Genomic DNA, 18,633 nt, shown 5'->3' with positions numbered 1-18,633 from the left:
ACAGATGGGACAACGTTACTAAGTGATGACATACCACAGGCACAGGGAATTTAGCTGACTTTTGTGGCCTCAGCTGGGAAGTCTAGCAAGAATACACCATATAGCTCTTAAACATAGACCCAACATCTTTGCAGACTTGTACTACCACTTGCTCAGCTCCTCTAGAGGGACACTGGGATTCCATTCGGAGAGTTTTGGGAAGCACACACTGGGAAGGGCACAGTAAGAGGAAGATGTGGTCCCAACACTGCTGGGGAGAAGAGCAGTGCCTGTTAACTTCCTTATGTTGCCTCCTCCCTTTGGGTTTGCCCCTTCCTGCCCAACAGCTTCAGATTTCTATTCACAATTAAGAATTGATTTTCAAAACGGTATGTCTGAGCTCATTCTGTCACTTTCTCTTCCCTCGCTCTGGGGAATCTCAGCTAGTACAATAAGTACTCACCCTGCATGCATGAATATGTAGGTTAGGTACCTCCAAGCCTGAGCACGGAGCTGAGGATGGTAAACCAATGCATTCTTCAGATACAAGGGATGGCTGACTTGCAGCACAAATCTGTCCAATACCACTCCATTGTAAAGAAAAAAGGCAACCTAGAAGGGCAGGGAGATTCCTTGGTTAGTAAATGCTTTATCTCCCTCAACAGCACTTTGTAGCTCAGAATCACGGAGAAATACAAGTCAAATGTACAATATTTTTCCTCCCATTTGACAGCTTCACACAGTATGGAAGTTAGCTGTTCTGAGAAATATGCAACACCTTGGTATAACTCTGTATTCAGCTTTCTGTAACACACCAGCCACTGAGTCAAAGGAGCTGAGCACCTTCCTGATCAGTGCCATATTACAGCTTTCTCTGTGCTTTTCCGATCAGAACACTCAGCAACTGAGCAAAGACCTCATTTGGGCAGCAGATGAGCAGGTAGGAATACTTAATCCAGTTTCTCTTCCCTCCTTTTTCTCTCCAGTCACAGAACAGAGGCAACTATCTCGGAATTTATCTTTTAATTGCATCATTTGTATGACCAGTTTTCCTGGAACTGTCCAGATCCTCACTCCTCACAAAGGTCTGCAGAGTTTCCCAAAAGCTGTAGTTTTATACAGAGTTGTTTCAATGGGTAATAGCCACACTTGGAGGTGGATAGGATCCCACTCTCCACTCACACACAGGTAAGCCAAAATGGCTATTAGCTTTATGCTTCTTGTCTAAGTCTAAACAAGTCTCACTCTAGCCCTTGTTTGCATCCCTGCAAATCACTGGGTCATGTGGGTTGGCTCCCAGAGAGAAGGCATTAGGATCCTTGCCTCCACAATAGTGATGGTGATCATGAACCAGGGCGGGGGGCAGCAAGTGTAGCTGTCATAGTACCACTTGCGGTCGATCTCTCGCGGCAGGGTCTCGTAGGCCACGTGCCGGATCAGCCTCTGCGAGAGGCTCAGCCCTGTCTCCTCCAGCAGTGCCTTGCTGCACAGCCTCCTGTTGCCCTGCAGGATGGCCTGGCGGAAGCTGTTTGACCTTTTGTTGCTCATCTAGGGGAAAAGAAAAGGAAGAAACAGTGAGGACAGAACAAGGCCTGGCCCTTTGTGTAGAACAAAATTGCAAGGGCCACAGAGACAAGACAACCAACTAAAGTGTCTTAGGTGCTGTAAACCTGCAAAAGAAAAGGATTTCTTCTTTTAAAGCAGTTATCCTCAGAGGGGCAGGTTTTGAGCTGGGCAGGCTCTGGAGGGTACAGCTCCTTTGTATGTGCACTATCATCTTACATGCACAGAATTAGCTGCCTATCTTTCTGAGCACACAATTTCCCAGTTTGGATGCATAATTAAAGCAATTGCATTTGCAAATGAGGCAGATGGAATTTTATGCCTAGCCTGATTGGGGGCGTGGGGAACAGAAAAAAAAACAGGCCTGAAAGAGCTTGCTCCAAGATTTGGATAATTGCTAATTAGCCCTGATGTCAAACAAACCTGCTGCATTAGAGCACTGGCTGTGCTGGCTGGATCTTTGGCAGGAAGGTGTAAAAGGCTAACTGTGCATAAAGACCACTCTAGAGGGACCTTTTACAGTAAGAGGCAGCAAAGCAAATGTGACAGCCAGTCCCCTCTTCTCAAAGTATTGCTAACTGATCTCAGAAACCAGAGCTGACCCAGAGACAATCAACAGCATTGGCTTCCAGTTGTCTTGGAGCACACTGGGCTCAGCTAATAGGCCCAAGGCAGCAAAGCCCAGTGCTTGTGCTCCCAGTGCCCAGGCAGTCAGGAATTGTTCCAAGCTGGACCAAGCTGCTTAAACACAGTAATCACTGCAGGGAGACACCTCCTGTTAATCACTGGAGGAAGGCAAAGGGGCCATATGAGGTAACAGCACTGCCACCAGTTCTCCCAGCAGCTGTCCAGCCCTCCTCAACCCTCTGTTTGTAGTCTGCCCCTCCAGTGCTGAAATTCACGTATGTGAGCAACACTGACGGGCAAATGATCCATTTGGAGGTTTTTTAAGTCTGGGGGGAAAATGTTGTTGCTCTTTCTGAGTTGTTATAGTGAGAAGAAAGTTTACCCTAAAAACTCTTTCTCCTTTCTTAGTATTTCTCCTGCTTTGCTCATTCATAAAACACCTAGAAAAGAACACTTCTGGCAAAAGAAGAGGAAAAGGAACAAAAGTTACCTGTCCATAAACATCTCTCTACCAGTCTTCTCAAATCTGCCATTCAAAAGCCTTTAGCTAAAACTAGGGAAGATTTTTTGCTTCAAAAAGTGCCTTTGTCTACTTATTGACCTCACTGTATCCACAGAACAAAGCTTCACCCAGGGTTAGTTCAGAACAACCTGTTGGACGCATGCTGTGCACATTCCCTGACAGGAGTTTATCCTGTTCTCTCTGGCTTCACTCCTCTTGTGAATGAGAATAAATTCAGACCAAAACTATAAATTTGCCTGCTACAGATGAAGCTACCAGACAGTGGCCTGAAGCTGTTGTATGCTCATTGTAATTAGAGTGATGGTGATTTTCCTGCCCGCCACAAAATGGCCAGTGCTGTTCCTGGATGCAGCACTTCAGTGGAAAACAGATGGATTTCCAGAGTCAGCCAAAGAAAATCATCATTGCAGTTCAGCATCAGGAAGTGCTGACTACCCTCAGCAAATGACCACCTGCAACTACTGTCCAGCACCCCAAGGAGGACATGATCTCCAAAGGGCAGCACAGCTGACTGCCAGGGCTCAAGCAAACACAACACTCACAGAACCCCACAGGCCTTTGGATCATTCAGTTAATCTCAAGCTAAGAGGTGACAGGCATGGGAAGAGATGGAGCACTAAGTTGCTACTGCTGCTTTCACCAGCTCTTGATGAGAAGCCTATTTTGTTCCTCAGACTGACTTTGAAAGACTCAAATCTTACAAAATAGAGGGTCTTGCACATGACTGCAATTCGCTGGCTTGATTTTGGAATGACATAATATTGGTATTTATGACCCAACTATTTAATCATTAGCCAAAAGAACACTGGGCTCATTGTTGGCGTGCACATTATTATGGCTCCAGAAGCAGCCCATCCCCCTCCTTTTCATGCAGTTGATCTGGGGCTTCTTTAACTACCCTGACATTGAAGCTGTAGGCAGATGGGTGCAGCAAACAATAAGTGGAGAGTGAAAGCAGCAGTGGGGAACAGCACAATCCTTTAGTCTTTCGTGTCTGAAGAAAGTTATTGCACAGAGAGTGAGAAATTCCCCTTGATAAAGAGCCATGCACCGTGCCACATCTGCTCTTTGGTGGTGCCACCCCAGAACAGAACCTAGCTTACTGCTACAGCTTTGCTCACAGGATGGGTTTGAGACATCTGCCAGACCAGAAAAAAATCTTGTACTTAGATCTGAAGCTGTCTTCAATGCTGATATTCTGAATCTAGGCTGAGAGTCCTCACCATCCAGTGCAGGACAGTGCCAGACCTTGGCCAAGCACAAAGGCCTGCTTTGTCCAGCACAGATGCCAATCTAGAGCCAGCCTCAGCTAAGCTGCAGCTTGTGCTGGAAGCTGTCCATTCCCACTGGCAGACCAATTTCTCTGTGGTGCTTGGCTATCTATACTACTGTTGCTGCCTCAGATAATCAATAGCCAAGTCATGTAGCAATTCCCCATCTCCAGTTTCATGGGTTGTGGGGGGCACAGGACCCTTTTCAGGGTTTTTATTCAGCCTCATTCAGGAGGTTTTGAAAAACATGGATTTCTGTCCATGACATCTTTGAGGCTGGCCTACAGCTATTTTTAAACACCTACACCACTGTGACAAGCAATGCATTCAGCTCTCCAGCTCTGGTCCTCCAAGACACATAACACTAAATCAGAAGTTATCATAAGCTTTCTAAAAGCCTTGGTCAGCCCCAGTTTTATAACCCACTCTATTTACAAATGCAGCCTCTCCAATCAATTCTGCTTTCAAGATTCCTATTTATTTCCTCCCCTCACTCTGCACTTCTACAAAATGCTAATGTGCGTAAAGACAGCTTCTCCCAAAACACACAGCTCAGCATCAAGTTCATCTGTCACAGATGTTCACATCCTCTGAGCCAACCTGGTAGTACTCTCTGAAACAGTATCAAATGGAAAAAAATACCCAAATGCCAACTTTCAAGCAGTGGCTTGCTCTGGGGAGTCAAGAAAGGTTGGAGGCAGGAGAGACCAAATAAATTACCCTGGTCATTCCAGGGGTATTCCCTGCTCAAGGTTCTGTCTGGACTTTTATTAAATGTGGCAGACTTAGACCTTTCAGCACTTCCATTAATAGTGGTAAACCACATTCAGGTTTCAAGGAGAAGTGCAAGAACACTGCTTGCAGGGCAGGACTAACGTTGCAGTTCAAATAATGTTGTGTGCAAGTTGGAAACTTCAAACCCCCCAACACTTCTCCCAGATTTCATTGGTGATGGGAAGATTGCACAACTGAAACAAATCTATGTTTAACCTTCTGAAGCAGAGGGAGTTTAAATCTCTTTGTAACATTTCCACTCGTGTGTATTCTAGGTACATACACAACTGAAACAAGCAGTCAAGCCAACCTTGTGCTTCTCAAATCTCAACCGTACATGACCGAAACCAGCTGAGGAGTCATGGTTAAGGATGGAAATTTCTCTGCTAAGCTCCATTTTCACTGGCATATTGATAACTGCCAGGCTAGTTAATCATGCTACAGCCTCTGCCATGAAGTAAGAAACTATTGCAAAGATATCTTCCTCTCACCTTCTTCAATGCCCACTACACCTGGGTATTTGTCACTCATGAAGAAGAAGAGCAGAGGCTGCAGATTTCTTAGCCTACCTCTGCAGGTTTCTTTCTTTCCTTGGAAAGGCAGAATTTGCAGTTTGGTGGCACACAGAGCAAGCCAGAGAGGAAATCACAAAAGTCTGCACCAGGGTGACCCAATTATTGTTCACAGCGCATAAAAATGTGTGCTGCTGACTGAAAATGAGGCAGAATTAAGCTGTCCCCAGAAGCCAGGAAGGGCAAGGAAAGCAAGGCAGGTGTTAGTTCTTGATCTGGAGAGCAAAAGATGTGCATTTAATTAGCTAGGATATTTTGCTCACTACTGAGATGTTGCATCAGCTTCAAGTCACTGCAAAGCTCCAGCTAAACATTTCTGTTGGAAGCAACAATGTTTTGTTTTTCCCAAGTCATAGGAACTCTGTCTCAGCTTATTAATTGCCTCCAAACACGCTGAAACACCATTGCCTTCAGGGAACAGCATTAGTCCTCAGCTCTCCTAGACCAAACACAGCTTCTAAAGCAAATGCTGGTTTCCCAGCACCAGGCTCTTCTTCCACTGACTTTGCCAAAACTGTAAACCCCCAAAAAGGTACAGCTCTTACCTCTTTCCATCTGCCTGAGAAACAGACCCATGAGACATAGACAGGCCTCCATGAGTTTCACCTTAGGTCCAACTGATTTCCAGCCCTGCCCCTTGAACATGAGATCCATAGCAGGGACACAGAAACCTTCAGTGTGTACGAGAGGCACTTCCCAGGGTAGTACCAGTGCTGGAATGGGGGACAGCCACATTCTCTTCCCCTTAACTCCACGAGCTTCCCCTTAACTCCACGAGCTCCACGAGCAGAGCCTAAACTGTCCCCACATTACCTCTCTGTCAATCAAAGCAAGGTCTCAGAAGCTTCATTTCACCCCCTTTTCCTCCACTCATGTGACTGAAAAGGGACACATCCAGAGGGCCACCATGCAGCCTGTCCAAAGCAAAAATTCACATTCCCAGGAGGAGAAGACAAGGAAGCTTAAGCCAGAGAACAAAAGAGGCTGAGTCCCTCCAGAGCCTCACTGCTCTGCTCTTTAGCTCAGTAACAGTTCACAGTACGTTATGTAGCGCAGTCCAGGGCTGCCAGCAAGGACTACTGTTCAGCAAGAATCCCAGCAAATAACATCTCAACTGTAATTACCTCCTGGCTTGTCTCCTCTCTAAAAGGAGCAAAATTAGTTAAACAGCTTTGTTCATTATCTCCTCCTGCAGCTTGTGATGCTCACAGCCAGATTTTTGCTTTGCATTTTTAGTGTCTGTCTTCACAACACAGAAAAGCAACCAGATAACAGAAATGCACAAGACACCTCCACTTGCATAGGAAACACTTTTGGTTTTCTGTCCTGTCTCAGACACAGGATAAGAAATCCCATCTGCAACTGCTTTCTGCCATTCTTGCAAGCCCTGGTGTAGAGACAGAAATGGATATGATTGCAGCATTGTGTTTCACAACTACATGAGATGAATTTCATACAGAGAGGAGAAATCCTTCTGAAAGAGCTACCTGTCTGGTTGTTGTTTTGTTTGTTTGTTTTTTTCCCAAGCCCTTTCTGTTTGCAGATCATACCAAGAGCCTTCAGCTTCCCTGAATTTATTTATTATCTGAATTATTTACTGAGTGACTTCGAGGGTCTATTCCCATCCCATAAAACTTGCAGAATTTAAGATGCTTTGCTGAGTTGAGAACAGGCATGTGTTGTGTGTCTCCTTAGTAAGATGAGAAGTCCTAGAATTACCCTTTTGGTGTTTCTAGAAGTTCACAACTCAAGTCTTAAAAAAGGGAAGACCCAAAGCTGAGAGAAAAACCAGAGAGGCTGTGACATCCCAGGAACTGACCCTGCTTCCTGCTGGGTTCTGTGAGACAGCACAGGTTTGTATAGGGTTTGGCTGGGATAGAGTTAATGTTTCTCACAGTGGTTTGACTAGGCAGCTCATGAGCTCCTTCCATGTCCATGCTTGGAAAGAAACCAAAAAGAGCTGCTTGTGAGAGACACACAAAATAGTTCCCTTCCTTCCACACCTTTGCTTTGACAACTGCACTGTATTGCACCTCTGATGCCCAGCACTACTCCTCCCCTCAAGGCCTATCCAGTGGCCAGAGTATTATTAAAGTAATTTTACCTCTTGCTCAAAGTTTCTGTGCCTTGGAGACATTTGGGAGGCCATGAGATTCTCTGATCATGTCAGAGGAGTACTTGTTCATGAATATTGATGGAGAGAAGGGAAACCACACGCACACACTGAGCCATGCTTATAAAACCTCTGTGGATCTATTAAAAGGTCAGGCCTTTCCTTGCCACAGCCAGCACCACCATGTTTGGGAGCAGATCAATTCTTTCTAAGCTACTGAAACAGCCAAATTAACCTTAGCAATAAGCAGAGTTGGCTGATGAACGCCAAGCACAAGCATGCACTTAAACACCACTACACAGTTTTCAGATTGACAGCTCTAAAGGGAAGGAAATCACTGATTCCACAGTGATCCTGTGTCAACTGCTTTCCATCAGAAAGTTCAAAAGATAAATTTGGGAGCAGGAAACTAGGGAAAAGAGAAGGAGGCCTAAAAATCTTGGACAAAAAAATGGTGAGGGGTTTGGAGCACAAGCCCTGTGAGGAGAGGCTGAGGGAGCTGGGGTTGCTTAGCCTGGAGAAGAGGAGGCTCAGGGGAGACCTTCTTGCTGTCTACAACTACCTGAAGGGAGGTTGTAGCCAGGTGGGGATTGGTCTCTTCTCCCAGGCAACCACCAACAGAACAAGAGGACACAGTCTCAAGCTGTGCCAAGGGAGGTTTAGGCCGGATTTTAGGAAGAGGTTCTTCACAGAAAGAGTGATTGGCCATTGGAAAGGGCTGCTCAGGGAGGTGGTGGAGTAACCATTGTTGGAGGTGTTTAAGAGGGGACTGGATGAGGCACTTGGTGCCATGGTTTGGTTGGTTAGATGGTGTTGGGTGATACGTTGGACTTGATGATCTTGAAGGTCTTTTCCAACCTGGTTCATTCTGTTCTGTTCTATTCTATTCGTAACTGAAGAGGAGTGAGAAGGGAGTCACCATTTGTAAGTAGTTTAATGTTCTGGCATTTGCATTGCCTATTGATTAGAAAATGCAAAAAATGCAGATGAGGGTGAGGGGACTAATGACAGAAAAATCAATGGCTGCTTTACATGAGTCATTCAATAGTAGTGAAGGAAATCTGCCATTTTGCAGAAACCACAGCAAATGGGGTGAGATGGCATGATTTCCTACTTCCCAGAGGAGAAGGATGTTTGAGCCTTCCACCTCCTCCCTGCTTCCCATTACCCTGTGCTGCTCCCAAGCTCAGTGGAGTGAGGAGAGAGGGAAAAGCCCAATTCTGTTGTTGAGCCTGATGCCAACATGTTGAGCCTGATGCCAACTTGTGGGCTGGCCCACATGAACTCAGTGATACCTCTGCCTGCTACTAAGTGTTGTGCAGCTCCATCAGTGGATGTTTGCCTGGTATTTTGAATGCACCCAGCTGCAGAACAAGCTGCTGTGACTATAAGTACAGGGCTGGTCCCAGAGTGCCATCAGCCACGTTGCTTATCAAGCAACCTCACCCTCACTCTGCTCTGACAGATCTACATTTCTTTCACTCTCTACCTAACTACAGTCAAAGGGTCACCAAAACAGATTGATTAGATACAGTAGATTTATGTCATTGTACCACAGCAATTTCACCTTCACACTGCCCACAGCCTCACTGAGGTTGTGACCTGGATCCTTGAAAGCTGTGCCCTGTTGTCACACTTTTCTGATTCATGTGAAAACAGGACGTGCAGAAGACTCTCTTTCTAAACCAAGAACACATGGATGAGTGACCATGACAAATATGGAGGGATGAAATCCCCTTGCTGCCTGCAGCAACACACAGAGATGCAAATAATTTACTCTGCACCAAGAGCACATACAGCTTTCCAGCAAAACCTTACACTTGTACACGACCTTTCAATGCTTAATGACTCTGTCACCCAGGTTTCTCTTCCTGCTACACTAGATCTACTGGGACTCAGGTGGTGAATGACAGAGCCTGAACAGGGCAAAGCCCCTGGAATGGCCTCTGCTTAAGATACCCATCTTGGAAACAACATTTCTAGGCCATACTGGGCATCTAACACCACAAGTCTACATGTGTGTTGACTCACCAAACTGCCTTGACAAGAAACAGAGAGATCCCTTCACTAATTGACTCATTAGCAGAGATAAAGCAACATCCAGATGATGACTCATGCAATTGGAGAGGTCTTAGTTGGGATAAAATGAACATGACCTAGAAAGACTTCATCCCCATTGCTGTTGATGCCTACACCAGTGCAGGATGATTCCACCCAGTTAGTCACACACCGTTATCTGAAAGTGCTGCAATTTCTAGACAAAATAGGAGACAGACAGACAGACTCTGCTTGCAAACAAATGGCTCCTTCTGACAGATACCAAGTGATATTGAGAGCAAAAGCCTCTAAACTAGAAGCAGCCACTGCTTCGTGATCCTCTTATAACAGCTCCCATTGTCTCTTCCCATGCAAACTTGTTTCCCTGGAAAAAATCAGGAGCAACTTGACTCTTGGCTTGAGAGTTCAATCACCACAGAATGCTTCGGCAAGCTCATGCAGAGAGTGATGTAGGGACACAGCAAACACTAGTGTTGACAAAGGGATGAAGGGAGAGACACTGTCCCTTAACAGCCAGAGCTTTAAGTAGAGCCAAGGACTCAGAGGCCCTGCCAGCCAGAGCACTCACCAGGTTGATGAAGTCTTGGTAGCAGATCCTCCCTTCAGAGTTGCTGTCTGCCAGGGCCAGCAGGACCTCCAGCTTGTGGGGGTCCAGCTCTGAGCCGTGTCTCTGGAGAAGGGAGCGAAACTTCTCAGTGCTGATGTAGCCGGTGTTGTCGGGATCGAACTGGGACAGGAGGGGAAAGTGCTAGAATTAACCACTCCATGTTACACGCAGTTCTGCCCTCCTCTGCATTCAGCACCTGCAGCACAGGCAACCCGAGGGCTGCTCTGGGCTTTGGCAATGCATTGTCCTGCAATCACCCAGCTGCAGCTCCCTGTCACTGCACAGGGACTGCAAAGCACCCTGCTGCAGAGAGCGGTGAACCCAGGCATCACCATTCTCACCACCACCCTGTCTCTACCCAAGCTAAGTCAGCTCCCTTCATTGTCCTTCCCTCTGCACCATCATTTCTCTTGACTATTTCTTCTATCCCTCATCAGACTTTCAAACAAACCAGAGATGCAGCCTGTGAGACAGAAGGAAAACATTTGACTCCTGTATTTCCTAACAGCTGCAACACAGGAACATGCCAGCCTTCCTCAAGCCCTTTCTGTGCTCAGTGCTTCTGACAGTCACCTTTCCAGACCACCTCTACAGGTGCCTTCAAAACAGTAAGTGCTTTCACTACTGAGGAGCTCTCCATTTTAAGATAGATGGGAAGTTTTTGTACAGGGAGCAAAGCAGATGGGCATTTTGTCAAATTACAAGTTACAAGGCAATGACATGCCTTTTTCAGAACGTAAACCAGTCATTAGCAGGAAAGTCCCAGGTCAGATTTGGAGTGAATGCCACTGACCAAAGCCATCAGTTTTCCCTCAGACAAGTGGTTAATCTGCAAATGCCACTGACCATAAAGAGACAGCTTTGCAGGGCTGTTCAATCTTAGCTTCCAGCAGTCTCCAGCCCATGCTGAGCCTCACAGGGCACTCTGCAAGGGGCTGCCAGCTCACAGGCAGGCACCCACCAGCCCCAACCAAGCCAGCGCTGGCCCCACGCTGAGCACGGCACTTTTGTGCTCTGCAGACTGGTGGTTGCAGCACAGGCCGAGCCCTGCTGCTCTCTGTTGCTGGGAGATTTGTCTTTGATTTCCCAAACTTGGCTGCGAGGACCCTGCCGCTCACCAGCCTCCTTTTGGAGATAATGATATCAAGCTTGTTGGCTGCACTGAATGGCTGTCAGGGGACAGGGCAGTCAGGAGGGAGTCTTTTCATGAAAACATTTGGGACATAAAAAGCCTTGGCACAGACAGAAAGGTCCTGACAATCCTCGATCTTTCCTGAGGGAGTACAAAAGCTGCACAGGCGCCGAGCCTTCAGTCTGATGCAGCAGAGTAAAGGCTGCCTGGTGAGAGAGGAGGAGAGGGCTGGCACTTCTCTGCAGGGGAGCTGGCACCGCTCTGCAGCGTGCAGACTCTGGGAACAGAGCGGCCTCAGGCACGGGCAGCTTGGTGAGCGGACGCAGTGTCCATGTGCGATGATCTGGCTTCATCTTCCAGCCTGAGCACCTTTCTGCTGCTGTTCCTTGGGACTCTGCTTTGGTGAGGAGGAGCTGTCCGACCGGGGATCACAGCCCAGGACTGGAGCAGGGTTGGTCTGCTACTGTGTCAAAGCAGCAGCCCCTCTGTGAGGAAACTGCCGGGGCAAGCAGATCGCATGAAAGACAAAGCAATTGACCCGAGACAGTCAGAGCTGGGCCTTCTCTGTCCATGCACGGTGGTCTGGAGCTACCTTCCTGCCTGCTGGCACTGAGAGCCAAAGGTGGATTTAATCAGCTGTTTGCTGTTAAATAAAGGCTTAACGTTAATCTCTGGACAAGTTTAGCTCCCCTATTCCAGCCTGCTCCAGTGCTTTCAGTTCACAGATCTAAAATCATCCCCCAAACCAGAGTTTCTGCATTTGGGCTCAGCTCTGATGCTTTTTTGGCTCTTGCTGGGACTCCCAAGCCAGACCAAGTTTGCAGTGCCAATCCCAGTGGTGCTGATACCCAGGAAATGAAGTGTTATTGGCATAATACCCAAGACGACCTTTCCCAAGGGAAATTTGCAGAAGCTGGGAGATGAGTCATTCAGTGAAAGGATCCAACACCTGTAGTCCCACAGACACTGATGTGTTCATCCTTGTTTCCTGAAAACATTTGACCTAACCAGCAACTTACTTAACTTTAACTATATCTTGACATTTAAGATGTAAGAACCTATCTTGTCTAGAACAAAGCCATTTGCTCCTTGAAGGCTTAAATGCCACCATAATTTCAGAGCCAGAGTCAGAAACAGAAGCATGGGACTCTCCCCATGCTGTGTGCTCATTGTCTGTAGGAAAGATCAAAGGCCACAGCCATGGGGAATATGGCTGTTTCTTCAAAGGGCAGAAGAGATACAGAGCTGAAGCACACAGGGTCCCAAAGCACAAATGAGCTGCTCAGATAATAAATCACTTTTCACAGATTTTGCTCTGCTTTAAAGCAAAACGAAAACATTTTGTAACCAAGAACAAGAATTACACAACGGCTTCAGAGCTCCAGCCCACACAGGGACACACCAATGACTTCAGACTCACTAGTGCTGTCACTCAAGCTGGTAGTGTCCATCCCAGTTTGTTGCTGGCTGATGGCTTTCCAAACAGACAGACATCTGAAGCCTGGCTGGTGGCTTCAAATGAGTCTTTGCTCCAAGGATGCTTCCTTCTCACAACAATGTGCAGCAGCACCCCTCCTTCAGCTTATCCTGCTGCTTGTCCCACCAAAGCCAAAGCAGTGGCAGAAGGCAGCTGGTGTTTTCAGTATTGTAAATGTGCTGGAGAGAATGTTCCTCTCTTTCACATCACTATGGATCATTTTCTTTTTGGCACTAACTTAATGATACTAATTAGAAATAGGTTTGAAATATAATGGTGAATCTCAATGGCACCTGAACTAAGAAGGCCTGCATCAGAACAAGACCACACCACTGCTTCCATAACCCTGAGCAGGAGGGTTTCCTGTAAACCCAGCTGTAAAGGAGTTCTCTTACTTAAGTTTCAACAACTTTGTTCAGCATATAAAAACCTCATCTGTCATCACACCACTCAAAATCCACCCCAACACTGCAAAGTGCCTCAAACCCTGTCACTGATATCACAGCTAACCACAAAATATCAAGGGATTGAGCTAGTCCTACAGAACATGTGTCCCCATACAGAGCAAAACCAACATGTGACAGCACACTCCCAACCCTTGTGCCCATCAGTTAGAAAGAGGCAACTGACCTTTGCTAGATGCTTCATGCATTTATCCATGCTGATGTCATTCAGGGCTTCTTGTCCCACCAGCCCAGCCCAGCACCTTTGTCTCACCAGGAGGACATCCGATGACTGGCAGCCTGCAGCATGGCTGTGCTGAGCCTGGAGGCCAGCCCCACAGGGGTGGCAAAGCCCTGGCAAAGCCTCCTAGCAGCTCAGACAGCACAGTGGCTTCCTTCAGTGTAGTTACTTTGGCCTCTGCCCATCTACTCAGGCAAACAAGCTCAACACAACTGATGCAGGGATCAGGAAGGCCATTTGCCACCCCCATTGCCCCCCTAGACAATAGGACGCTAACGGTAATTTCATGCAAGGTTTCCTCCTCATTTCAATGACAATCACTCTTAACTCCCTTGATCCTCAAGCAGGCTCTTAAGCAAAAATGTAAATATGTTAATGACCATGGCAGCCATCTGACCCAGGATCTTAATTCCCTTGCCCAAAACAAGCTATTTCCTCCCCCAATTTCTTCCTTATTTCAGAGGAGACACCCCTTAAACTAAAGACTCCACCGCAAAACTACAAGACAAAAAGGGAGCTCCACAAACTCAGATGGAAGTAGGAAATCTGGTTGAGGAAAGAAAATGAAGTCTCAGATTGTTCCTCCTCTTTAATTAAAGACACATCAGCCACGGCTGAGTGAGCAAGTAGGGTGGAGGCTGGTGCTGCAGCCAGACAATGGCTATCTTGGGAAAATGCAGACACTTCACAGAGTGCAGCCAGCTGCTCCTGTCCCCCATGGCAAACAACTCTCTGGAGCATCAGAGCAGCTGGAGAGTCAACAGCTGAACTGGGCACAACATGAGGATCCTTGGCTGGTTTTAGCATTGCAGACCTGCTGCAGGAACAGAAAACTTGCTACCACCCATGGCTTCCTCTTTGAGGGGCTTTGTTTTGACATCACCCAAGCCATGAGTTGTCTTTGCAATGGGCAAGGCTCCAAGCAACTTCATCTAATTTGGAAGGTGGCTTTGAGTTGGATCAATCCTTTCAAGTCTGAGTCATTCTATGGTCCAGGGGCATCTTCACTGCTGGGAGAGACTGGTCTGGTAGTCAGGCTTCCTGGCACTGACCCAGCTCTACTCCAGACTAGGAGGCAGATTTTAGAAATAAATTGCCCTGAACTTTATCTTCCCCTCCTATGATATGGAAATGACAACTGCCTTATTTCCCACCAGAAAGGAGCTATCAATAGTGGGCCTGTTTCTGGTTTCTCCTTCCTTCACTGAAAAGAGGGAATCCATCAAGTGCACAATCTGTTCATCTCCAAGGGTTTCAGAAGCCGCTTGAGCCTTGCTGGGTTTGAACTCAGACCGTTACATGGCACAGTCTCTGTAATCTAGGGATGCTACAGCCAGGCTGTAGTTAAACCAAGAGTCTCCAAGTCAAGACATTGAATTAACAGGCTCCAAGTTGAAGCCGTGAAAAGGCATTTAAAACAGACATAGAAACTCTTCTCAGGATAGTCGCACATTTTACCAGAGCCCATTCTCTGCTTTTTCACAGTCCCTGGTTGGTTGGTTTGTTTAAAAAAACACCAAAGCCACCAAACCACACAACAATGGAGCAACAGAATATGTAGCACTTGCTGCTTTGATGAAGATTAAAGGAATGACAACACAGAAGATGAAAGGCTGACCTACAATCCAAATGAGAGGGCAAAAAGCAAGAGCTGTTTTAGCAGGAGTTTCATCACTGGTGATGATGATCTCAGCAACTTAATGATCCTTCTCTCTCTTCCAATAGTGGGAAGTGCATGTGAGAGGAGAAACCCTGATCCAGAAGAGGGGAAGGACAGTTAAAGGTAAGTGCATATCCCTCCACCTTGATATCTAGCTTCTCACTGTTAAAAGTCTCCTAATCTGAGCTGGGTGAACACGTGGGGGGAAGCAGCAATGCTGGCTCCAGTGACGCACGCTCCCTTCCCAGTAAATAATGACCTGACCCAGCAGTGCCCAGACACCACACAGTGATTAAGGGCTGGCCAGCAGTACTGTCAGTGCATGTCAGATTGCTTTGACCTGAAGTGAACCCGTGGGCTAGAAACATCATCCAGCTCTCAAAAGCCAGATTTCATTTAAGAATAGAGGATATACCCCCAGTGATAGGGCCTCAGATGGACCTGCTCCCCAGAGCGCTGCGCTGAGAGAGCACAGAGCTACCCAGGGAGCAGGCACTGGGCAGGGAGGTGATGGCAGGGCAGATGGCTCCTCACCTGGGTTCAATGTCTTTCTGCATACCTCACATGACAAAGGGGAGATGGAGGGAGCTGAGGGAGGGAGGGAGGTAAGGCTTCTGTTTCTTTGAAGAGCAGAGCAGCCTGAAGGACCAGGTTCATCAGCTGGCTGGCCAGTTTGCAGAGGCATTTCTGCTCTGATTTTTTTCTTCTACTGTTTTAGACACAAAGACAAGGAAAGGACCTACATTACCACCATCTGTTACCTCCTGCACTTCATTGAAGCATGGATTCAACATGAACAGAAGAATAAAGACCTTCAGGAGACCACCACTGCTCAGTTTTTAGATCAACAGGAAAAAGGGCTTTGGGATCAGGTTTGATTCTTGGTATTGCCCAGATTCCCAGAGTGAGCTCAGGTACCTCTTGTAATGCCTTGACTTGCTTATCTACAAGGCACAAGAAACACACATCTGCCCACAAGATCTGGCACAGCCAGGGCTGTGAAGCCTTCATGGAGGGTGGTTGGTTGATGGCTGCAGTGGCAGGGAGCAATTAGCAAGCCACAAGGCCAAGGAACACAGGGAAAGCATTTTAGAGATGGCCTTCTGCTAAGGCTCTGTGTAGAGAAACACAGAATATTTTGGTTGGAAAACATCTTGAAGATAATTGAGTCCAACTATTACTATATAAACCTTTCCAAAGCCTATGAAGCTGGACACCACACTGAACTCCTTGACACCGCAGAGGTTCAAAGCCCCAGTCCAAGCCACTACAGGCCAAGCAAATCCTGCATTTGGAAACCCCAGGAATTTCTGGCCCACAGCCTGCTGGGGAAGCCTATCATGCTCAGTCAGCTACCTAATCTGTGTTTCTGTCTCCATACACATTTTTAGTCCAACAATCTCCCCTATCCTTTCTCTGCCTCTAGTTTTTTTGCTGCAAGTCCTTGCTAAGACATTGAGAGGACAGAGCTGAGATGCACTCACAGGATCTGTTGAGCCAGCTTTCAGTCCTCTGCTGTCTCAATGATCCACCAGTCTGAGTGTTCCCACTGCTGCTCTCCAGATCAGTCTCCTGGCAGAAGGCTCACAGGAGCCAGCTCCAGTCTCATCTGGGGGATTACACTCAGTGTTCAAGCCACCCAGAACTAAATTATTCAAAGTATGCCACTGTGCTGCCTTTGAAACCAAAGCTGCTCCCCAGAAGGAAGTCAGGGTAAATAGAAGCTCCATTATCAGCAGCACTGACAAGGAAGGAGATGCAGCACTGAAAGTGAGGAGATAATTACATGATTAATGAGACAGCATGGATGGCAGGAGATGCCCTCCATTATGCCCCAAAGCTTAATGCAAAGAGACATGTTTATAGACTGAGCCTTCTCCAGTTCTGCTTCTTCCTGTTTTATTATTTATGTAAGTGCATTAAGACTAATGGAAAGAAGCTGAGGCACTCCAAAACGTGGTGAGTTGTTTGTTTGCGGTTTTTTGGGTGAAAACATAGTTTTTAAATGTTGATCCAGCACTGGACACCTTGCACATTTGGTTGGAGAGATGTCCTCAGCTGCAGCAAGGGGCAGGGCAGGTATCTCCCACCACCAGCCTAGCTCTGGTGCTGACTGTCTTCACATTTCTGAGGTTGTGGACAAGATGAAGCCTACAAGAGATTACCTCCTGACTGCCATGACCAAACTTATCCTAACAGGCAAACCCTTTTCTTAAATCCTTAAGCAAGAGGTTAAACACTCTTTCCAGATCTGCTTGTCAGCACTGGTCCAGACATTGTTCTCTGTACAAATGCCCAATCATTTGCTCTCCCTTTCAGATTCCTCTAGGTTTTATGGCTGCACAATCTCCTGAGGCAATGAGTTCTGCAGTCTAATTAAAATAATCCCCACTTTTCATCTGGATGGTGTAAGGCATTAAATATCAAAAGCTAACCACAGCAATATATATAGCACCATGACACAGAATAGTCTCATTTACCACCACATAATCATTGTTTATGTCTTCTTAGTTGTGTCTTACTGGAGACTCTCAAACCCCTGTATCAGTATTAATTACATCTCTCAGTCCTTCTGCATTGTGAGAGGCCATAAGTAGTAAGGCACTTCATTCAGAGCTGAAATGCAATACACACTGGGTGGGATGCTGCTTTTATTTGCAGTAGCTAAGTCAGAAGAAGGCATGGCAGGTACAGCCAGCCTCACAGCCAGAAGACAGACATTGCTGGGAGGAAAATGAGTAAACAAATAAAGCCCAAACTAAACCCCAAACCCCAACACACAACAGCCAGGAGAGCTGTTCAGTTTGGTCTGATATAAGCTGGACAAAATAGCACAGGTGATATCAGCAGAAAAGTCATGGGTTGCAGAAATATTTCTGTTCTTTATCTGGACAAAAGCCCAGAATTCTCTCTGTCAGATGATGATGATGATACACTTTCTGTCCCAGCAGTAACTCTGGAGAATGCTCCACAGCAGCTGCTAAAGTCAGATAGCTTTGAATAAGCAGGTCAAGGTAACTTTCCTCCAAAACACTGGTTTTCTGCAAGTCTATGAACACTGGAAGAACACCAAGATCTGCTTTTTTACCCTTCTTCCAGCTTTTAATCAGCAATATAGCCCTTCCAATCACAGATCCAAAACTCCTGTCCAGAGTTGGTGACAGGCACCCACACCACTTCCAAAACTGCAGGGCTGTGACAAGAATTGAATAGGACAGAACAGTTCTGTTGGCCTAATAGCAAGCCCCAGAAGATGACTGATACTGGGTAATAAAAACTGGAGGATTGGTCTAATATCAGTTGGAATAGGCTGCAGAAAGCAGCCTGTGTTCAGCTGATATCATCTGGATGAGAACACAAACTCGAGGCAGGTCACAAGACAAGACTGCTGCTATAACTGATTTCTGCAGGGCATCTGACCACCCTGTGACACAAACTCAAGCTGTCACACATTCAACATGCTAAATAGTCTGCTCTTTGACAGGTCTCAAACATAAAACCAAGCTAGAGAGCTACCATCACATAGAGATGCCACTAATAAGAGTCCCAGGAGAACTGCTCCTTGCCCTGCAGAATGATCATTAGTGGCTTAG

General features: G+C 46.7%; 1 protein-coding gene across 1 annotated transcript in view; it reads right to left on the bottom strand.

Moving 5' to 3' along the window:
- The window catches only part of RHBDL3 (rhomboid like 3), a 57,081-nt gene that overhangs the window by 11,331 nt on the left and 27,117 nt on the right, over window positions 1-18,633 (bottom strand). Inside the window, exons 3-5 of the mRNA XM_054170904.1 lie at window positions 10,049-10,207; window positions 1,303-1,527; window positions 443-591 (exon numbers count right to left, since the gene is read on the bottom strand). Coding sequence (XP_054026879.1) covers window positions 443-591; window positions 1,303-1,527; window positions 10,049-10,207 — 533 coding nt within the window. The remainder of the gene's footprint in view (window positions 1-442; window positions 592-1,302; window positions 1,528-10,048; window positions 10,208-18,633) is intronic.

This window comes from Dryobates pubescens, chromosome 20 (genome assembly GCF_014839835.1).
Source record: "Dryobates pubescens isolate bDryPub1 chromosome 20, bDryPub1.pri, whole genome shotgun sequence".
Classification (NCBI taxonomy): Eukaryota; Metazoa; Chordata; class Aves; order Piciformes; family Picidae; genus Dryobates; species Dryobates pubescens.
Note: the sequence above shows the minus strand (reverse complement) of the source record. Positions and strands in the feature narration are given on the sequence as shown.